The sequence below is a fragment of the Synchiropus splendidus genome, chromosome 13 (genome assembly GCF_027744825.2).
Source record: "Synchiropus splendidus isolate RoL2022-P1 chromosome 13, RoL_Sspl_1.0, whole genome shotgun sequence".
Lineage (NCBI taxonomy): Eukaryota > Metazoa > Chordata > Actinopteri > Syngnathiformes > Callionymidae > Synchiropus > Synchiropus splendidus.
The window spans coordinates 407,896-425,805 of NC_071346.1; the positions used below are offsets into that span (position 1 = coordinate 407,896).

General features: G+C 56.5%; 1 protein-coding gene across 1 annotated transcript; it reads right to left on the reverse strand.

Moving 5' to 3' along the window:
• Nucleotides 1-280: 280 nt before the first annotated feature.
• Nucleotides 281-9,188, reverse strand: klhl14 (kelch-like family member 14). Its single transcript, XM_053883483.1, has 9 exons — nt 9,012-9,188; nt 7,593-8,493; nt 5,075-5,196; nt 2,430-2,519; nt 2,255-2,333; nt 1,967-2,157; nt 1,703-1,861; nt 1,187-1,344; nt 281-1,113 (listed from the first exon to the last, which is right to left on the reverse strand). The coding sequence occupies exons 2-9, from the start codon at nt 8,468-8,470 to the stop codon at nt 973-975; spliced, it is 1,818 nt and encodes a 605-aa protein (XP_053739458.1). The 5' UTR covers nt 8,471-8,493; nt 9,012-9,188; the 3' UTR covers nt 281-972.
• Nucleotides 9,189-17,910: the final 8,722 nt, after the last annotated feature.

Sequence of the window (17,910 nt, forward strand, 5' to 3'; positions counted from 1 at the left end):
GATCCCGACTCAGTGAGAGGATCCTGGTGTCTGGAGCAGAGCGTGCCGAGAGCCCGTGACGTGGATCAGAAGGGATCCGGCAGCAGCCCAACAAGGAAGCCAAGGATCCTGCCGTCCAGCAGCACGCGAGCACGGAGTGGTGCGTGTCCTGTCTGTGACACTCGTGTCATGTTCATGGCCTGATACGTCTGTGTGTGGCCCCTTCATCTGGGCGGAGCGCGCAGGGGCCAGTGGCTGCACTGCAGAGTTTCACAAGAGCCGTGGTAGTTCAATCGTCAAGAGTCAGTTTATTTTCATTTCCTAAAATGCAAAGGACAATAACAGGATTTGAGAATAAATCCAAAGTTGAGTGCACAGAAAATGTTCCACTGCAAGCCGCTATGTACAAGAGTGAGCAAAGCAGCGCCATGTTTCAAAAGGGTGTGATGCAGACGAGACGGAAACAAAACCTTCCCCAGATATTTTACACACAGCACCTACTCCATTCACATTCCAGCTGGTGGGCAGCTGTGCCGGAGCTCACATGCAGCCCGGACCCTCGCTGGCACGGCTTGACTCTTTGATTGTACAATTTCCTTCTGATTTATCTTCAACACTCAAAACCTCGGAGGGAGCGGCGCCCACACTGAGGCTGCGTGAGCAGAAGGGGTCCCGCTACCCCACCAGCTGACGCCTCAGCAGCAGGTGTCTGGACTGCGCACAAGATACGATGGGTCTGAAGGCTACGTTGCTGTTCGACACTATTCGTGCTACAGAGGAGGAAAACACTTACTGGCAAGATCAGAAAAGGGAAGCAGCCACCACCTCCCCGAACACGGAGCTTAGATACACACACACACACACACGTTTTGAACCAAAGTGTCCACCCTGTAAAAAAATACTTGATATACACAGACTGGCGGTTGTGTTTGCTCAGTGATGGTCCTCTTCCCAAGCGCTCTGCTGCTCCTCACCACCTGGTGTCATTAGTTGTCATTTGTTGAAGGGCAGGCAGGCGGGCAGGACCACGGTGGAGCACGCCGGACCTGCCAGAGGCTCGGCCACCTCACCCTCCAGCTCTGTCCACGTGGCCTTCTCGGGGCTGTAGCAGATGGTGGAGGACTTGTAGGCTCCCTGTGAAGGCCAGAGGAGGAGAGGATGAGGCTGACGCCCACGCCCTGCGGGCTCACTGTGTTCCAGTCAGTACCATGCTCCAGCTGTAGCCCCCCACCAGGAAGATGCTGTCCTCCAGAACGGCGCAGCCGGGGCCGCTGCGGCCCTCCAGGATGGGGGTCTGCAGGATGTTCCACTGGTCCGCCTTGGGGTCGTAGCACTCCACCAACATGACGTCTAAATGAGAGAAACCTGTGAGAAAGGAACACGTGGTGGCGTTAGCTCCATGTTCCAGGCCTCGGGCTTCCTCCCCACTATTGCTGCAACACACTTCACCCCAGCTCAAGAGACGCCAAAAAGCTCTCGTCCCTCAGAGAGCTGTGAAAGGGAAGACGACGGGAGACGCTCCAGTCATTCAGGACGTTCTGCAGGCCAAATACAGAGGGCCTCGCCGCTCACATCTGTGGCCCTGAGCGCCGTGACAGTCAAGAAACACCCGTGAAAATAGCCTCGCCACTTTCGGATGAAGGTGTCTAACCTCCCAAATGGAAGAATGTTTATTCAAAGGTGATAGAGAGCGACGTGCCGAGTCGGGCCTCACTTCTCTCACCTTTCAGATGGTTGCCACCGATGGCGTAGAGGCGGTCGTTCATGCCAGCCAGGGTGTGGATGGCTCGCTTGGTGTTCATGTCCTGCTTCCGCGCCCACACGTCCATGACGGGGTCGTAACAGTAGAGCCAGGACACGTACTCGCCGTTGTGAACGCCACCTGAGCACAGAAGCACCTGATCACCACGGGAGGGCCACGACATCAGCGCGCCGCGGCCAGACGTCTCCCCGCCTCCTGCGCCGGGGTCCTGGCTCCTGGCCTCACCTGATATGTAGATCTTGCCGTTGTGCACGGCTCCAGCGTGGGCGGCCAGAGGCTGCGGCAGCGGCGACACGTAGTTCCACTCGTTGGTCTCCAGGTTGTAGGACTCCACGCTGGAGAGATAGCCCGACTCGTTCCTCCCACCGATGACGTACAGGTGCTTGTCCAGGCGGCAGGCGAAGAAGCTGGCCCTCCTGCGACGCCACCAAAGCAGCTTTACTACACGCTCCACACCTCCCACATGCCGGAGAAGGTCCCTCTGATCACGAGGACCAGCAGGTGCGGACTCACCTCTCCTGCATCGGTGGCAGCTGGATCCAGCTGTTGAATCTCGGATCGTATCGGCTGACGAAGTTAGTGCTGTGTTTCCCTGCAATAAGAGATGAGGCCAGTGGGTTAGCTGCTCGGCTAAGGCGGCCTGACCAACAGCTAATGGTGCGTGAATTCAGCAGGAGGGCTTGTGTACCGTTGGGGTTCCACTGGTCCTCGCCGCCCAGCAGCAGCAGGAAGTTCTCCACCTCCACCACGCAGTGATGGGCGCTGTTGTAAGGCATGACTGGAGGAGAACACAGAGAGAGGCGTGCGAGTGAGTGAGTGAGTGAGTGTTGCACAGAAGCAGAGAGAAGCACGTCGGCGCCGTGTTCCTGACCAACGCCACTCTCGCCGCCGCAGGTTTCAAGCGTCGAGGGGAAATTCACCACCATTGCCACGGCAAACACTCCATCGCTTCCCGCGGAGGTGACCCCATCGCGAGACGGAGAAGTGCTCTTAGGTGACAGTCATAATGAACACCATCATGTTCACTCAATAAATCTCAGACTTGGTGCTTTTGGAGCACAAACCAGTGGAATGTTGGAGCCCACCTGTCCGTCTCCATCAGTCATTTCCACTGTCGCCTCCCCGGCGCCTGATGGATGGCACGCGCTGCAGAATTAGACAGCCTTGAATCTCATTCCTTTCCAATTGGCCTCTCACTCCGCCTCGGCGGCGGGATAGTCGCGCGCACGCCACACGCCAAACACAGCTTTATCTTGAACCAGCGGATTAGGCTGCCTGCCTCCACTGCTCCCCAAAGGCGAGCGCCATACCACTGCCGCCTTCTCTCACCTGCTGTTTACATGATCTTCCAGCAGTCAGCAGAGTATAGGACACGGATGAGCTGCTCTTCATCTGACGTCGAGCGACTTTTAAGTCTGGCAGAAGAGCAGATGATTAAGCTGGCGTGTGTGACGGCGTACAGCGTGCGGAGCAGCAGGAGGGCCCGCCCTCACACGCAGCGGCGCGGCAGAAGGACCCAGAGCACTGGATCACCAGTTAACAGGAAGCACGAGGCGTTCTTTACAGAGTGAAGAGCCCAGCTGGGAGCCACCTTGGCAGTGAACACAGAGACGGAGGAGGGACCAGCAGGAGGACACGATGAAGACGGGTGAAGGTGGAGGGGGCCCACAGCCATGAGTTCGCACGAGCGGCAGACCTGACTCATCCTGCTTCCAAGGACCGGTCAGACGCACACCCACGGTGGGAGAGTTGGAGAGGATGGAGCAGACCGTCCTTCTCACCTGCCCTGCTCCAGCAGCACAAAGCCCCAGCTGTGATCAGTGGTCTCCTCCATCATCATCGTCACTGTCTCCTCACACCAACCAAGGCTCGGTCCACAGCCACACAGCCTGCTCAAGGGCTCCCCCTGCTGCACTGGGGTGCAAACCCATGACTGCCTTCTCCATCCTGGTCACAGAACCTCCAAACCACAGTGTGGTCACTGGTCATTACCAGGAGAGGAGCAGGTCATTTCCACCAAGAGCTTCCCTGACTTTCACTGCAGAAGTCAGACTGCGGTCTCCTCATCTCAGCGCCGAGTCGTGCGTCAGAGTCCCGGGCCCGTCAGCCCTTCCTTCACCACGCATGTGCAGAGCAACACGGACCTGCTTCTCCCAGTGAGACAGTGAGCTGTGAGGCTCACTAGAGGGAGTCAGAACCCTGCGCACGGAAGCGGCTCGCATGAGCGCCTCCTCAGCAGGCGCGCCTCCGCCGCCGCCGTTATTCCGCCGCCGCTGGGTGGCTGGGTAAAGGCGAGGCGCGGCCGCGGACGTTTTCCGTCCGCTGCGTCCCGGCAGAAGGGCGAGCGCTGCCCTCGGCCTGCGCGCTCTTTGTCTTCCCGCTGCGCGCACGCTAGATGGCAAACTTGGCAGTGGAAGCAGCCGCCGCCGCCTCTGACGAGGGAGGCATCAGATTGTGCCCAAATTGCGTTGATGAATGTCTTAATCAAAGCCTGTCCCTCTCAGGTTTCGCCTCATTGAAAAGTTATGATTGAATGTTAATAATCTTCATATTCGGCAGCCATTGTGTGGAAGCTACATCAGGTGGTCACTGGAGTGCTCAGGGGATGATTTGGCACTTTTGTCCTTCCACTTGGTCACGGACCATTTGAGTGTTAACTTTTGAGCTGTGAGTGATGGAAATCCCCGGTGACCTTTCGCTCCCAGCGCTTCACACCCTCCAGTGTGGCTTCAATGAGAAAATCAGCACGTAAACAGCAGCCAGCTGCCGGGAAGCAGAAGATGCAGCCATCCACCACGTGGACGCCATCGAGGACTGGAGGGCCGCGCCGCTAACAAGTATGGATGAAGAGGCGCCTGAGAAATGGCTCCAGCAGATACAGGCTCAATATGGAAAATATTCGTTCCCATTAACGGCTGTTTGACCTTTGCAATCAGACAAGAAGGCAGCGCAGGGAGCGTGGAAAGGTCACGGGAGACGGACGCACTCGTCCCCTCGCAAGATTCAGAGAACAAACAGTTGTAGGGACGAATAACGAAGTTATGAATATAAAGCGCCATCTCTGGAAGCTAAAGGCCAAGCTGCAGAGACGCTCCAGAGTGATGAGTTCTGGCTTCACGGGGTCCACCACGGGACCAGCACCTCCGCTCCCTGCTCTCAGCTCACCTCAGACAGATGCAGTCGCGGTTCTCAGCAAGAGGGTCACGCGTGGACACACTAGTGGGATGGACCAGGGTTCTCCTGGGCTCCAGCAGCACAACATGAGACAAGCTCTGCAGCTGAAGCGGAACATCATGGCGGACACAGTCGCTCAGGCTGCCACTCTGTACTCACTGGTCAGGATCTTCCAGGTCTTTTTCTCGTCGTCATAGTACTGGACCAAATTGCTGGGGAGGCGATCGGGTCCGGGAGGTAAACCCCCCACCAGTAACAGCATCCTCTTGTTGGACCGGATCCTAGGAGAGCAGGAGTTGGACAGTCATGAGGGGAACACACTCAACAGCATGGTCTGCCTTCAGCTCTCATGAGAGAGTCCTCAGCCCTGTACCTCAGCTCGGTGATGATCTGAGGAGGAAGCTTGACCTGTCGAAGGTTCTGTATCGTACCAACAAGCTGCTTCTCCCTCTGAGGGGAGCCAGCCCCACCCTCCACTGTCCCCTCCTGACCCTGGTCGATGCGCTTCCAGGTGACAGTCTGAAGGAGCGATGGGCTCGGTGTTGCCTGTCAGAGTCGCAGCCTTCTGCATGGAGCACGTTCTATCACAATAACATGTTCCAAGACACTGATCAGACAGAAGGAAGAAGCTCTGCTCCAGGAGGCCGGGGGCGGGGCCAAGCAGCGATGTGGACCTGTTATTGAACGTGCTCGAATGATGGCTTCCAAGTTGGCTGCGAAGTGAGGACAGGCCTGCAGGCGCATAAGCCTGTCCACACGATGACACCTCTGAGCAGATTGATGAAGCTGCAGTCTGGGCCCAGAGAGCAAAAGGTGCTACTGTTCCTTTAAGATTGTTTTTAATTGCTGCACTTGTAAATTCCCACACTGGCATGGTCCTTGAATGCACCGTGGATGAGGGCGGCTGTGGTGATTCTGACGTATGTGCGCGCGCGTCTGAGCGCAGTGAGTGATGTTGTTTGTCAGGCGTGTGTGTGTGTGTGTGTGTGTGTGTGTGTGTGTGCACGTCTGTTCGTCATTTAGCTCAGTTCAGTCGCGACATGTCAGTGGCGACTGTGGGATGTTAACATGAGTTTCCATAGTTAGCTGCTGGTTAGTGGTTAAGGGGAACTCCCGCTAGCTCAGGAGCGAGTTAGGCACCGTGATCTATGTGTTGCGTTTGTACCGCTCCCATCACTGTGATTCAAGTGGGAGATATGATTTTGAGCCTTATTTCTTCTAAGGTACGTGTATGGTTGAGTCCTTGAACTTGTGCACCTGCGCTCCATTTCACCGTCTCGTGTCCCTGTGTTGCAGAAACCACACACGCGGGAACATTCAGGGGTGCGACTCCGATGGAGAGTCAGCTTCAGTCCGGACTCCCGTCTCCATTCTCCGCCTCCCTGCTCATGTGTCCTGCCCTGACATGCTGAAGAGCCATCCGCCTGCTCGTGCACCAAGCCTCCGGTTCATCGCAACAGTCGAGTGAAAGATTAGCAATAGCTGGCCTTTCTGTGCCGCCGCCCTCACCTTCTTCCCTATTGCACTGCTCCAGCGAGTCGCTCGCGATTCATATGCAAATGAGCCCCTGGACATAGATAATGGTGATGAATTGAGATGAGAGGAACATGTGAAGCTCATGATGAGGATTCCTCGTCCCCTGCTCATTCAGTGCAGCTCATCTGCGGCGCCCATCTTTCATCCGCTGCTTTCTGGTGTCACTGTTTCCGGACGCTCGAAGTTCCGGGGCAGCGTCCGACTGCTGGGCAGGTGGATGGCCCCGCCCTCCTCCGTCACTACCGTTCTCATCTCAGGACGCTCCTCCTCATCACCTCCTTCGTTACTTTCTTTCTTCAGTGAATTGTTGGATGCTCCAATGAGGTCTGTGATTCCTCCAATAGATTCCTGGCTTCAGACGAGCTCCAGAGAAAGTCATTGGTTTCTCGGAGCCGTGACTGTGCTCAGCCAGGCGGAGGGCTCCGACGCACCAGTCTTGTGCCTGCAGCTGCCATGTGTCAGAGAGTTGCTGATGTATCTGCTGCTGTGGCGTCCGTGACGCCGACGTCTTCACGGAGCTGACCGTGGAGACGGAGCCTCAATGACGTGACAGAGTTCAGGCTCCCTCAGTAACCTGCTCTGCTTTCAAGGCAGCTGCAGCGACGTGACACCTGTGTTTGTGACACCATGAAGATGACCCCCCAGAGACCAGTCACCACTGAGGTCAGGGAGGTTGCCACCTGGTGGCCAAGAGCAATCCTCCAGGCTCTCGCTACAAACACTGGTCGGTGGTTAGGGAAATCGAGTTTGATGGGTGAATAAAGACAGCTTCTGGTCAGCACAATGACATCTGAGGATGGAATCGGAAAACTGTGCCACGCCTCCGAGGTGGTGTGATTGGACAGGTGATACTGGAGCAGTGTGTTGGGCTCAGCTACGGAGTGGAAGCTCGCTGCGTGTTCAGACTGGTGAAGTGGGTTGAGGTCCTACACTCAGAAGAGCTTCCGCCCCGCCACAGACACTCACCACACGTCGGACTTGTGTCTCGTCCCCGAGCTCTTTCACATTATTCTCAGACAAGCTGCAGCCTGAACTGCTCTCAGACCCATGAATCCCCTGCCCTCTCAGTCGGGGTCGTCCTCCTCGACACCCTTCGACTAAAGTCCCCTGGCCTCAGATAATCTGGGAGAAGGGTGCTCACCTGCTGGCGGTGGTCTGCCGGCAGTGCTGCCTGAAGGGCATCAGGTGGTAGTTCATGGCATCCAGGAGCAGCTTCTGGCACACCGGGTCGCTCCTCATGAAGTCCACCGACTGCACCCTCTCCACCAGCTCGGGCGCGGGGATGAGGGCGAAGCGCAGCCTCTTCATCAGGTCCGGGGCGTAGTGCATCCGAGTCTCGCGCTCATGCTCCAACCACAGCACCGACATCTGGAAGAGAGCCAGCTCCGACTCCACCGGAGGAGGCAGAGCGTCCAGCATGGCGCACATCTCCTCAAAGTTCAGCAGCAGCACGTCCTCCACCAGGTACTTGTTGGCCAGCTTCTTGGTCTCGTCCAGGCCGTGCAGCGCGGCGATCTTGCAGATCTGCTTGTAGTTCTGCACCGAGATCTGGTCGTTGAGGAACTGGACGCTGAGCTTGGTGATCTGGGGGACGTTGAGAATCTTGCTGACCGACAGCACCTCTTCCACAGTGTCCAGGGACAGAGTCACGTTGGCGGTGTACAGGTACTCCAACACCAGCCTCAGTCCGATGGAGGAGCAGCCCTGGAGGACCAGGTTGTTGATGGGTCTGGCGGTGGGGGTGGCCAGCTTGTCGTCCGGGGAGGAGGACGGGGTGCCGGCGCTGGCCAGGTCCCCTTTACCGCCCTCGTTGTTGATGACATTATGGGAGGAGAAGAGCGACCTGAAGTACTGGGAGCAGGACGCCAGCACAGCTTTGTGGCAGTGGAACTGTTGTCCCTGCGCGGTGAGAGTCACATCGCAGAACAGCTGCTTCCTCCACAGGAGGTTGAGCCCGTGCAGCAAGGTGTCGCTGTGTGTTGGGTCAAAGGTGGAGGTTCTGTCGCCCGATCTGGACATGGCTTCCTGACTGTGGACGCCACCTGAGCAACACAAAACAGTCAGGCCCCCACACATCCAAACTGGACTTTCAACTCCAAAAAAAGCGCCTCCGCCGCTACTTTTCCCCACATTATTCGGGCTGGATCGAGCGCGGCGCGGCGCGGCGCGGCGCGGTTCGGCAGAGACGCGGAGCGGCTGCTGCTGCTGCTGCTGCTGCAGCGCGGCCGGGTCGGGAGCGAGACCGCGCCGCTGTGGAAGGCGGAGAGACCGCTCGGCGTCCCGCTGCCGCGCGCGGCAAACACCCACGGAGCCTCAGTAGGTCTGGAAGTCGTCCGCCGCGGCGCAGCCTCGCGCGTGCGGGCGCGAGTATCGATGAAAAATCCGCCTAAAATCGCCTCCGTCGCCAAAGTTTCCTCCAATAAGCTCGAGTGCTGCCGCCCGACGAGACGACGAGGCGCATTTTACCAGCGTATTGTGCGTAAACTTGCGCACGCGGATCCCCGGCAAAGCGCCGCCGACGGACGCGAGCTGCATCTCTCAGAGAAGAAGAGAAACTTACCTGACTTCAGCTCCCGACGACGAGGAAAGTAGCGCTCCCCTGGAGCCGCGTCCTTTGTTCTCCTCTCTTCCCCAGAAAGCAGCGGAGGGCTTCCCCTCCAAGTGCACGGCCGGCGAGCAGCAGCCCAACTCTTCAAGTCTGTGTTTCTGCTTATTTGGATCTTGTGAATGAAGGAGAAGAGTGTGCGGGAGTGTGAGAGGGAGCTGTGCTTTCTGCTAGAGAAGAAGAAGAAGAAGAAGAAGAAATATACGTGTGACAAATTATGCTACCAAGAAACAACACATCATTATCCTTGGGCCTGGGGCTCAGTGAGTCGTAACCAGAGTAATAGGAAATCCACGGTTGGGGAGAGAAGCGGTCGCGCATGGCCGGTGGAGAGAGACCATGCAGGGCGCTGGATGCTGGAGAGACTGGCGGAATTATGGCTCAAGGCTATTGTAAAAACTGCCGAGCGTAAATGACTGCGATTTCAAACATCTATGGAAGAAAGAAAGAAAGAAAGAAAGAGGAGAGGGAAGGGGGGAGAACAAGCCCAGTCTTTTCCTCGCTGTTATGGAGAGAACCGTCAAGTTTTAGTGCGCATTGCTAATTAGTCAATTTCTCTCTGCCTTCACAGCCCGACGACTTTGCTGCTGAGCTGAAACTGCTAATTTCTGGGACCAGCCTTTTTTTGGCTGTGAACTGGATGGATGAATGGCTTGTCTCGCACAAATGACAAAAAGCCCCCCTGCCTTAATCTCCATCGGCAAAATAACCCCTCGTCTCATCCTGCCTCCAGCCCGGTCCCCCTCACAGGACGGTGCCCCGGTCCTGCATCTGTGACTCGCACGCAAACACGCCACGCTGCTCCTGCCGCACCTCTTCCGTCGGGAGGAGCACGTTTAAGCAGAGAAATGTGCTCTGTGAATGCAAAGCAAAGGCCGCAGGCGGCCGGTGAGCGGACACAGAAAACCAGGGGCTGCCTGTGGGACGGTGGAGTCACATGACGACCGTGGACGCCAGTCGCGTCGCTGCGCTTGCTCGTCCTTACTCACCAGTGAGCAAGCTCCGTCGCCTGAGCCCGAGGAGGTTAAACCCTGCAAGCAGTCCGAGTGACTCTCGCCCAGAGTGAACCATGGGGACGCCATAGGCCCAGGTCCTAGTTTTCAAGTTATCAATGATTTAGCACCTTGAGACGAGCATTCGCTCGGCGTCTAACCTGTGCGCCTGGACATGTGCTTGAACCGCACCGGATCCTGGACAAAGACCTCATGCTGAGTTGCAGATAATGACTCAGGAAGGATTCCCAACTGAGATGAGTCACTCTCGCTGTGGCTGCATTCTCCCTGACGTGTCCCGATATCTTGGCCAGGCTCAGATGCTAGCCCGTGCTAATGCTAGCCAGCTAAACGCAGGGTTTGTTGGTGGTGTTGTGGCCTCGGCCCTGGGACACCCGGAGCACGGCGTCCAGTCCGCTCCGCCGGGTCGCACCTGACGCTGCGGCGCAGGCGTTACACAGCCTGTGCAGGACATCCTTTCATCCCTTTTGCCAGATGGAAAAGGAGGCGTCAGCTTGAAAGCCACTCCACGCCGTTCCAAATGCTGCAGCTAATCAAACTCGTGGTCCAAAAAGGCTTATTAGGACAGAAAAAACTGTCAATTAAATAAAGAGCTCAATTAGTGCATCAACTAACAAGAGTCCCCCGGGAGCAGGCGTGACAGATACCTCGCAAGTTCTGAAGTGACAGATCGGGAAAGACGAGTTTGTTCCCGTCGAGGAGACACAGCGACGCCTTGCTAGCTAGCGCCATGCAGCAGCAGGTGGAAGGACGCGGCGGCGGCGGAGGCGGCAGACACGTCGCCGGCGGCGGCGGCGGCGGCGGCGGGCCTCTCTGCCGAGCGATTCGGAGCCAGGGAAATGACCACTTCCAACTCTTTGAGTTCTTGGTAGCAAGTCAGTCTCCTGAGGCCGCTGGTCTGCAGATCGCGGGGCGTTTATGGCTGTAAGTTGTTGCAGTGTGCAGAGGGAGGGGGGTCATCAGATAAGAGAAGAATTTCCAGACTAATTAAACCCTTTGAGACAAGGAATCACACTACAGTGATTTACAACTCTCTGTACCAGTTAACCCGACTGGTATTTATCTGTCATACTGCACACGCTCCACGTCTACCTCTGTGCTCACCATTAGGGGAATATGAGCTTCTGCAGTAAATAGCAGCCTTTTTTAACTGGAGTTTATCATCATTTTCAAACGGAGCGCAGACGATACTTCTGCTCACTGACCGTCGAGTGGAAGCAGCACGCTGGGATAATAAGCTCCACAGGAAGAGTCTGTCTGTCAGGCCGCTACCTTCCACTGTCGCCATCCATCACCTTCCTTCACACGGACGGACGGAGGGAGCCATCACGCTTGCCCGCCCACCCTGGACGTTTTGCTCACGAAAGTCCGACGCCTCCTGCAACACAACAAACATGGCCGCTCCCTCCAGAGAGAGCTCTCCTGACATCACAGACAGTCTCAGAGGTTCAACCAGCATCTCCCACACAAAGACTAGCCACTTCACGGCGACCGAAGCGAAGACGCAGTGCTGGTGCCGCTGTGTTGGCACCGGGTGACGTGAGCGATGCGAAGCCCAGTGCCACGGGTCACACAGGAGTCCAGGATGTGACACGGGTCCAGGTCTGGCCGGCTCTCTGAATGCAACAAAGGCGTGGCTTACATGAGGATCACAATCGAAAGGATTGTTGGCTGGTGCAGTCCAGCCGCGCGGCGCCGGCAGCGTGTGCTGGGTTCACGGAAAACCGATTAAAGACGGAACATCTAATCAGGGCAATGACACAAAAGCAGAAGTTGTGAGTGGCAGCGTCTGGCGCGAGGCTGGCGGCTGCAGAGGGCGATGCTAAGAGAGAAAGTATTATTTTCCTAAATGGAAGGTGTCAGATGGTCACGCAAGTGCGATCGGCTGTTCAAGATCACTGCTTCCCATCTGCAATTTGTGACGTGTGAAAGCTTCAGCCCAAATGTGCTCAGCCAGCGGAAATCCTCAGCACTTTCTCTTATCGTGGAGAAGCAAGATAAGCAGCTGTTTACAGATCAGGGAACATATCATATTCATATCATGGAGAGGAGCGATAGCATCTGCTTTGTAAAATATGTGTTAACTAAGTCTCCTGCACTATTGCGACCGGTGAAGCCGGACTTGGGGTCGGTGTGTCAGAGATTACCAGGCTTCTCTGCGCTGAAAACAAAGTCAGAGATGAGGAGGCCATTGTCAGGCACCAAGCCTGCCACCGCCACCAGCTGCAGCGCCTCGCTCAGACCTCGCTCAGTGTGCAACAATGTTCCCATCCGACGACCAGGTTCATAAAAAGAAGAGGCCATTTCATTTGTTTTATTTCGCAACGTCAATCAAAGGTACTGCTGAACAGCACATCATCAACTGGAACCTTGACTTGGATCATGGTTTCATCCATCACTGGGTGCTGGAAACACGTTGCAAAGAAATCTGTTTCAAATGTTTGACTTGAGACGTCGCAAACGTGTTTTACACTTTAGTGGACTAACCTTCTGCTTCTTCCACTCTGCTGCTGCATCTACAACAGCAACAACAACAACAGAAGATGAACAATAATAATAATCGTCACAATGATGACAATCATGATAATAGACGCTGCTGACTTCAGTGAGTCAGTTGCGACTCCTCTGTGAGAGAGGGAGCAGTGGGTGGTGGGCCTGCTGTTTGAAAGCCCCAGATCTCCACCACAGACACGGCTCAGGGAGCCAGGCAGCAGCCGGGAGGTGAGCAGAGAGGAACAGGCGCCGTCCCCTCCAGAGCGCCTGTGTGTGTGCGCGTCTGGCCACTCTCACGTGCTGTGCAGTGCAGGTGTGAGGCGACTCACCTGGGGAGACTTGGGCTTCAGGGAGCAGGGCGGGGTGTGCTGGTGGAGGGGGGGGGGCTGCTGCTGAGCGCTCTCCCCAGCGTGATGCATCTACCTTCAGGGTGGCAGCAGGCGTGGAGTGGGGAGCAATGGAGCGGGCCGGGCTCAGTGGCGCGGTCACCTGGGGACGCAGGAGCCGCTGTAGCAGGACTGATAGTTGTTCCTTGGGAGAATTGCAAGATGAGCCCCATTGTATTAGCAAGTATCAATATTTCCCCTTAAAGCCCAGCACGCCTCTGTTTGTGAAACACAATCATCCCAAACAATATGTGGAAAGCACAATTTGTGTTGTCACAGACAAACTTGAGTGGATTCCGTTGGCAGAGGAAGCCGGCAAATTATTCCATACTGATTTGAATTCTCCGACGCCGAGCTTTTAATTCCTCAACCGTACTTTTGTGTTGCCGCTGTTGAAGTGCTATCTTTGGGAAATTCTCTGTCTAATATGGTCAGCACTCCCAATTACTCACTCCACTGACAAGTGAAACAAATGGGACCAAGCAGTGCGTCCTGTATTATCTACACCCCTTGGATTCCCGGGAAATCATCAACACAGTAGGAAGCGGCTGCTGCTGGCAGGCGCCGTGGTGGCAGGAGCTGTGGAGCCCGTGTCAGGCTGCGCCCCCGGCCTAGAGAGGTGCCAGGCTCAAGTCGGGCCGTACTGCGACATGACGTCCCACCGTCAGATCCGCGTCACTCTTTTTCATCAAGGTCTCGCTTGGACTAGCGCCGACCGGCGGGAGAGCAGTCTGAGCCTGAGCCTGAGGGACAGGAAGGGGGTGGAGACCACTGTCAGGGCAGGGGCTCTGGACCTGTCTGATCCAGAACCAGTGGCCCCGGGGCTCATTCAAGCCATAGACCTGGTTCATGACTCTTGACTCATTTGTGATCAACAACCATATTTTATTTACTGACACGTAAACAAAGCGAAACCTTGTGAAGTGACATGAAAGCATGTGATCATCACAAAGATATCAGTCATGGAAAAGTCCAACCAGCAGCAGAAGCAGCTGCAAGTCATGTTCACTCCAAAGAAGATATAAGTGAAGTGTAAATGAAGTGATCGCCATAAAATCTTCAAATTAATTTTCAAAAGGTGAACAGTCTGTACTGTAGGGGGCGCCATCACTTCCTTCTTCATTGTTTCTTGAACTCCTCCATAGTTGGTGACTCTCACAGATGAGCAGCGGTCAGGTCCGTTCACTGACTCACTGCTGCCACCACACCTGGCTCATGGGTTAGAGGCGAGCGTCTGGCGGCCCAGAGGGGTGAAGCTAGGGGGCGCTTTTGGCCCCACCATGGGCGCCGGCCCTGGGGTTAAGAACCACCGGGCTATAGGACAGAACCTGTGGAAGAGTCGGAGGTGAAGAGTCAAGGAGGACTGCTGAGGTGAGAGGTCAGGAGGTCTGGACAGGTGCGGTGTTCGAAATGGAGGGTCGAGGGGGCAGCATGATGGAGGCTCATGTTCACGTCCTGCCAGTCCCACGGTCGACCTGCGTCCACGCCACGTCGGCGCTGTGAGGCGCGGCGCCACTGCAGCCCATTTTTTTAATGATCCAGGAGCACTTTCAGGGAAGGATCCATTAAGAGCGACGCCATGCTCATTTGACATGGGCGCAGCAGGCTCCGGCTCCAACAGAAGAGAAGTGGATGAGTTTCTCTTGAACAGCTGTAATTTGTGTTTTCCAATCAGCATGCTGATTTCTGCTCATTATCCTCTGGTTTCACACCGGTAACTGAGCAAAGTTGGGATTGATTGACTCTAATTAACTAAAAGATGTTCCGAGCCAGGGATTTATTCTCATGCTAGCTCGCCACAAACGTCAGAGACTCTTCCACAAATGATGATCCTGCTCAGAGGAAACACCAGGAGCACCTCTTGTTCCTCTGCTGAAGGTGTCAGGCGCCGCGCCGCACCGCGCCGCGCCGCACCGCGCCGCGCGGCCGAGCCTCACCTGAGCAGACGCGCCGCCTCGCTCTGCCGTGACGGACGGCTGCTGACACCGCAGCGTGAAAGGAACAGACTCCAGTCAGGATCATGTACGTGCTTGACACGGGTTCAGAGCCAGTCTTTCCTCGCTTGCTTTCCCTGCAACACACAGTAAATACTGTATACTGGGGCGAGTGACACTCTCCAACACCACTGAAGGCCCTGGCCATGACCTACAGGAGCAGCACCTGGAGCTCCAGGACAGATCGGAGCCAGAAATGGACCTACTGCCTGCTCCATTTCAGAACACGAGTTCACTCTCCACCAGCGTCTGGCGTCCTGCGCCGACCTCCACAACCTCACTCCGCCATCACCCTCTGGTACTCTGCTGCCTCACCATCACCTCACCATCCAGCCACTGCAGGTGCTCTGTGGAGAATGGGAGGTCAAGGTCATAGGGGGACAAGGTCAAGGTCAACCAAGAGCCATCACCCTCTGGTACTCTGCTGCACACGGCATCAGCGGCAGGAGTGGGACCATCGTTTGTCTCCTGAGGATCAACATCTGACCAGAGCCTGACCTGTGAGGACCAGCACTGGCTGCCTGACCTGCGGCGTGTTGCAGCGCGTCACCTGACCAGAGCGCTGCCGCGGTGTCCAGCTCTCTTCTCACTGATATTTTCAGAAGCGGTGGCACCAATCTCTGTCTGTCTTTCTGCTCACATTCTTTTGCTCCACTTCTGCAGCTTTCTCAGCCTCGCTGACGGGGACCTTGGCTTCTTTTTGCTCCTCTGAAGAAATCTGCAGCAGAACTTCAGGAGACGGGACGTCGCTCTGATTCACTCGGCTTCACATGGCCGGCCAAAGGCGCGCGCTGGAGTGAATCCGCGCGAGACGGGCCCAGCGTCTGCATGGCGGCGCCGCCATGAAATTGAGAATCGTGCAGCCTGTAAATCAAAATGTCCCCTGAAAGATGTGCCTCCTCACAGAGAAGAGGCGAACGCGGCTGCTGTGTTCTCACAGAGCAGCAGACGAGAGCGACATCCGGGTCTGAGGTGTGAAGATCTGGACCACCGTACAGGAGCTGCGGACCTGCTGTTGTTGTGTCCACACGGCCCGACACAGGTGAACGTGACTGTCAGCACTGAAAAGTGAGGCGGACGGGGGGGCGCACCACATCCGTCTGGGCTCACTATTTACCCCTGGATCGCTGCAGGCTAATGTCTCAATAATTTCACTCCTTTCTCAGGTCCTTCCCACAAAGGACTTAACTAATGATCCATGGACAAAATGAAGCATTGAAATTTATTCATTAATCATTCATCTCCAGCTCATTGAAAATGCTAAACTTCCACAAAATTAAGATTGAATATTGAAAAGTGATTGAGGGAGACAGCGTTGGGGGGAGGAGGGGTGCGGTGGGGGGGCGGAGCCTGAGGGCCGGGCTGGCGCTCGCGGGCCGCCGGCTGAGGTCAGGGCCTTCCGCCGCTCCTGCCCCGGATCCTGGAAGTCTGGAGGAGCCCGGGATTCCTGTCAACACCCGCTGTAATTATTCTCTTTTCCAATTAATGCTGACATAGATTAATTATCTGATGAGGCAAAGCCAATTGCAATCACTCACCCAGCAGAAATGAGATCAGTCCTGACAGCAGCATGAAAGTCACCTGTTCCACTGTTATGGATCTGCTGCAGGAGGAGGGGGGGCGCTGAAGCGAGCGAGCCAGTCGTCCGCCACAGGTGAGGCTCCCATCACGCCACCTGCACGTGGCCTCCTGGGGGCGCCGGCGCCGAGGCCCTCGGGCCCTCCTGGTTGAAGGAGAGACAGCAGAGCCAGTCACTACTCTGGTGAGCCGACCGGCCAAGGTAGGCCAGAGGGAGCGCGGGCCCCTGCCTCCGCCGCCACAGCGCCGTCACTAGCGTGGTACTTTGGTGAGCCGACCGGCCCAGTGAGGCCAGAGGGAGCGCGGCCCCTGCCTCCGCCGCCACAGCGCCATCACTAGCATGGTACTCTGGTGAGCCGACTGGCCAAGGGAGGCCAGGTCCAGCGCTCTGCTGTTTGAAAAAGCTCAGCATCCAGTTTTTCTGTGCAAGTGCCTGCCACTGTCCGGCAGCCTGGGAGTGTGCGGCCCAGCCAAGCAGAAATTCTCTGACTAACAATTATATCAGGAGCAGGATCTGGGATGGCCGTCCCCCGGGAGCGTCCGCTCCAATCACCACTGGCCATTCAACAGGGCTGCGCGCTGCTGTTAGCCATTGTCAATTACGCCATCCCTGGTGGAAACTCACAGAACACAGAGGCTGGACGGCCAGTTCTGACAGCGCCCCCTCCCTCCCCCGACCGCCCTCCTCGCGAGCTACTTCTCAGCGTCTGGCTTCAGAACGGAACACGCCTCAGCTGTGGAAGAGCGGACCTGACCTGCCTCCTCTTCTGCTCCTGAGGTGAAGTGGACATGATGGATTAGTGCAGGCCTAAACCCCCAGAACCATCCAATCCTCCTCACTCCCCACACAAACTCCATCCTATCACGGCGCATCACTGTGTTGCTTCGGTCTCTCCCTGGGGGACGCCGTCTTTCATCTCAGAGGACCAGAGTCACCACCCAGGGCTCCTCAGCCTGAGCGAGGAGGGCACCCGCAGCTGTAACAGCCAACCAGGGCCTCCGACTCAGCCGCGCTGACTCTCATCTCAAGCCAGTCAGTGAGAAACGCCCCGACGTTTGGAGGAGCAAGCGAGCCGCGTGTGAGGCTAAACAGCTCAGAAGCAGGGGAGTGATCTGGCCTGCAGCTGAAACACGATGGCCAGACTCCACAAGAGCATGGGGCTGGATGCCGGTGAGATTTTAGATGCGTATTTGTCATCCTGCACAGGAAGGCATTTCCCCTTCGTCTATAGGAGCCGACAGTTTGGAGCCGCGCCGTTGACTCGAAGCCTGTTTAAAGTGAGTGCTGCCTGCTCGGATGGCTCCTGAGCCGAGCGCTGACGGGTGACGGTGCGGCGCGCTTGAATACACCGGCTCTTTTGTCCTTCACACTCGGCAGATCCGGGAGAGC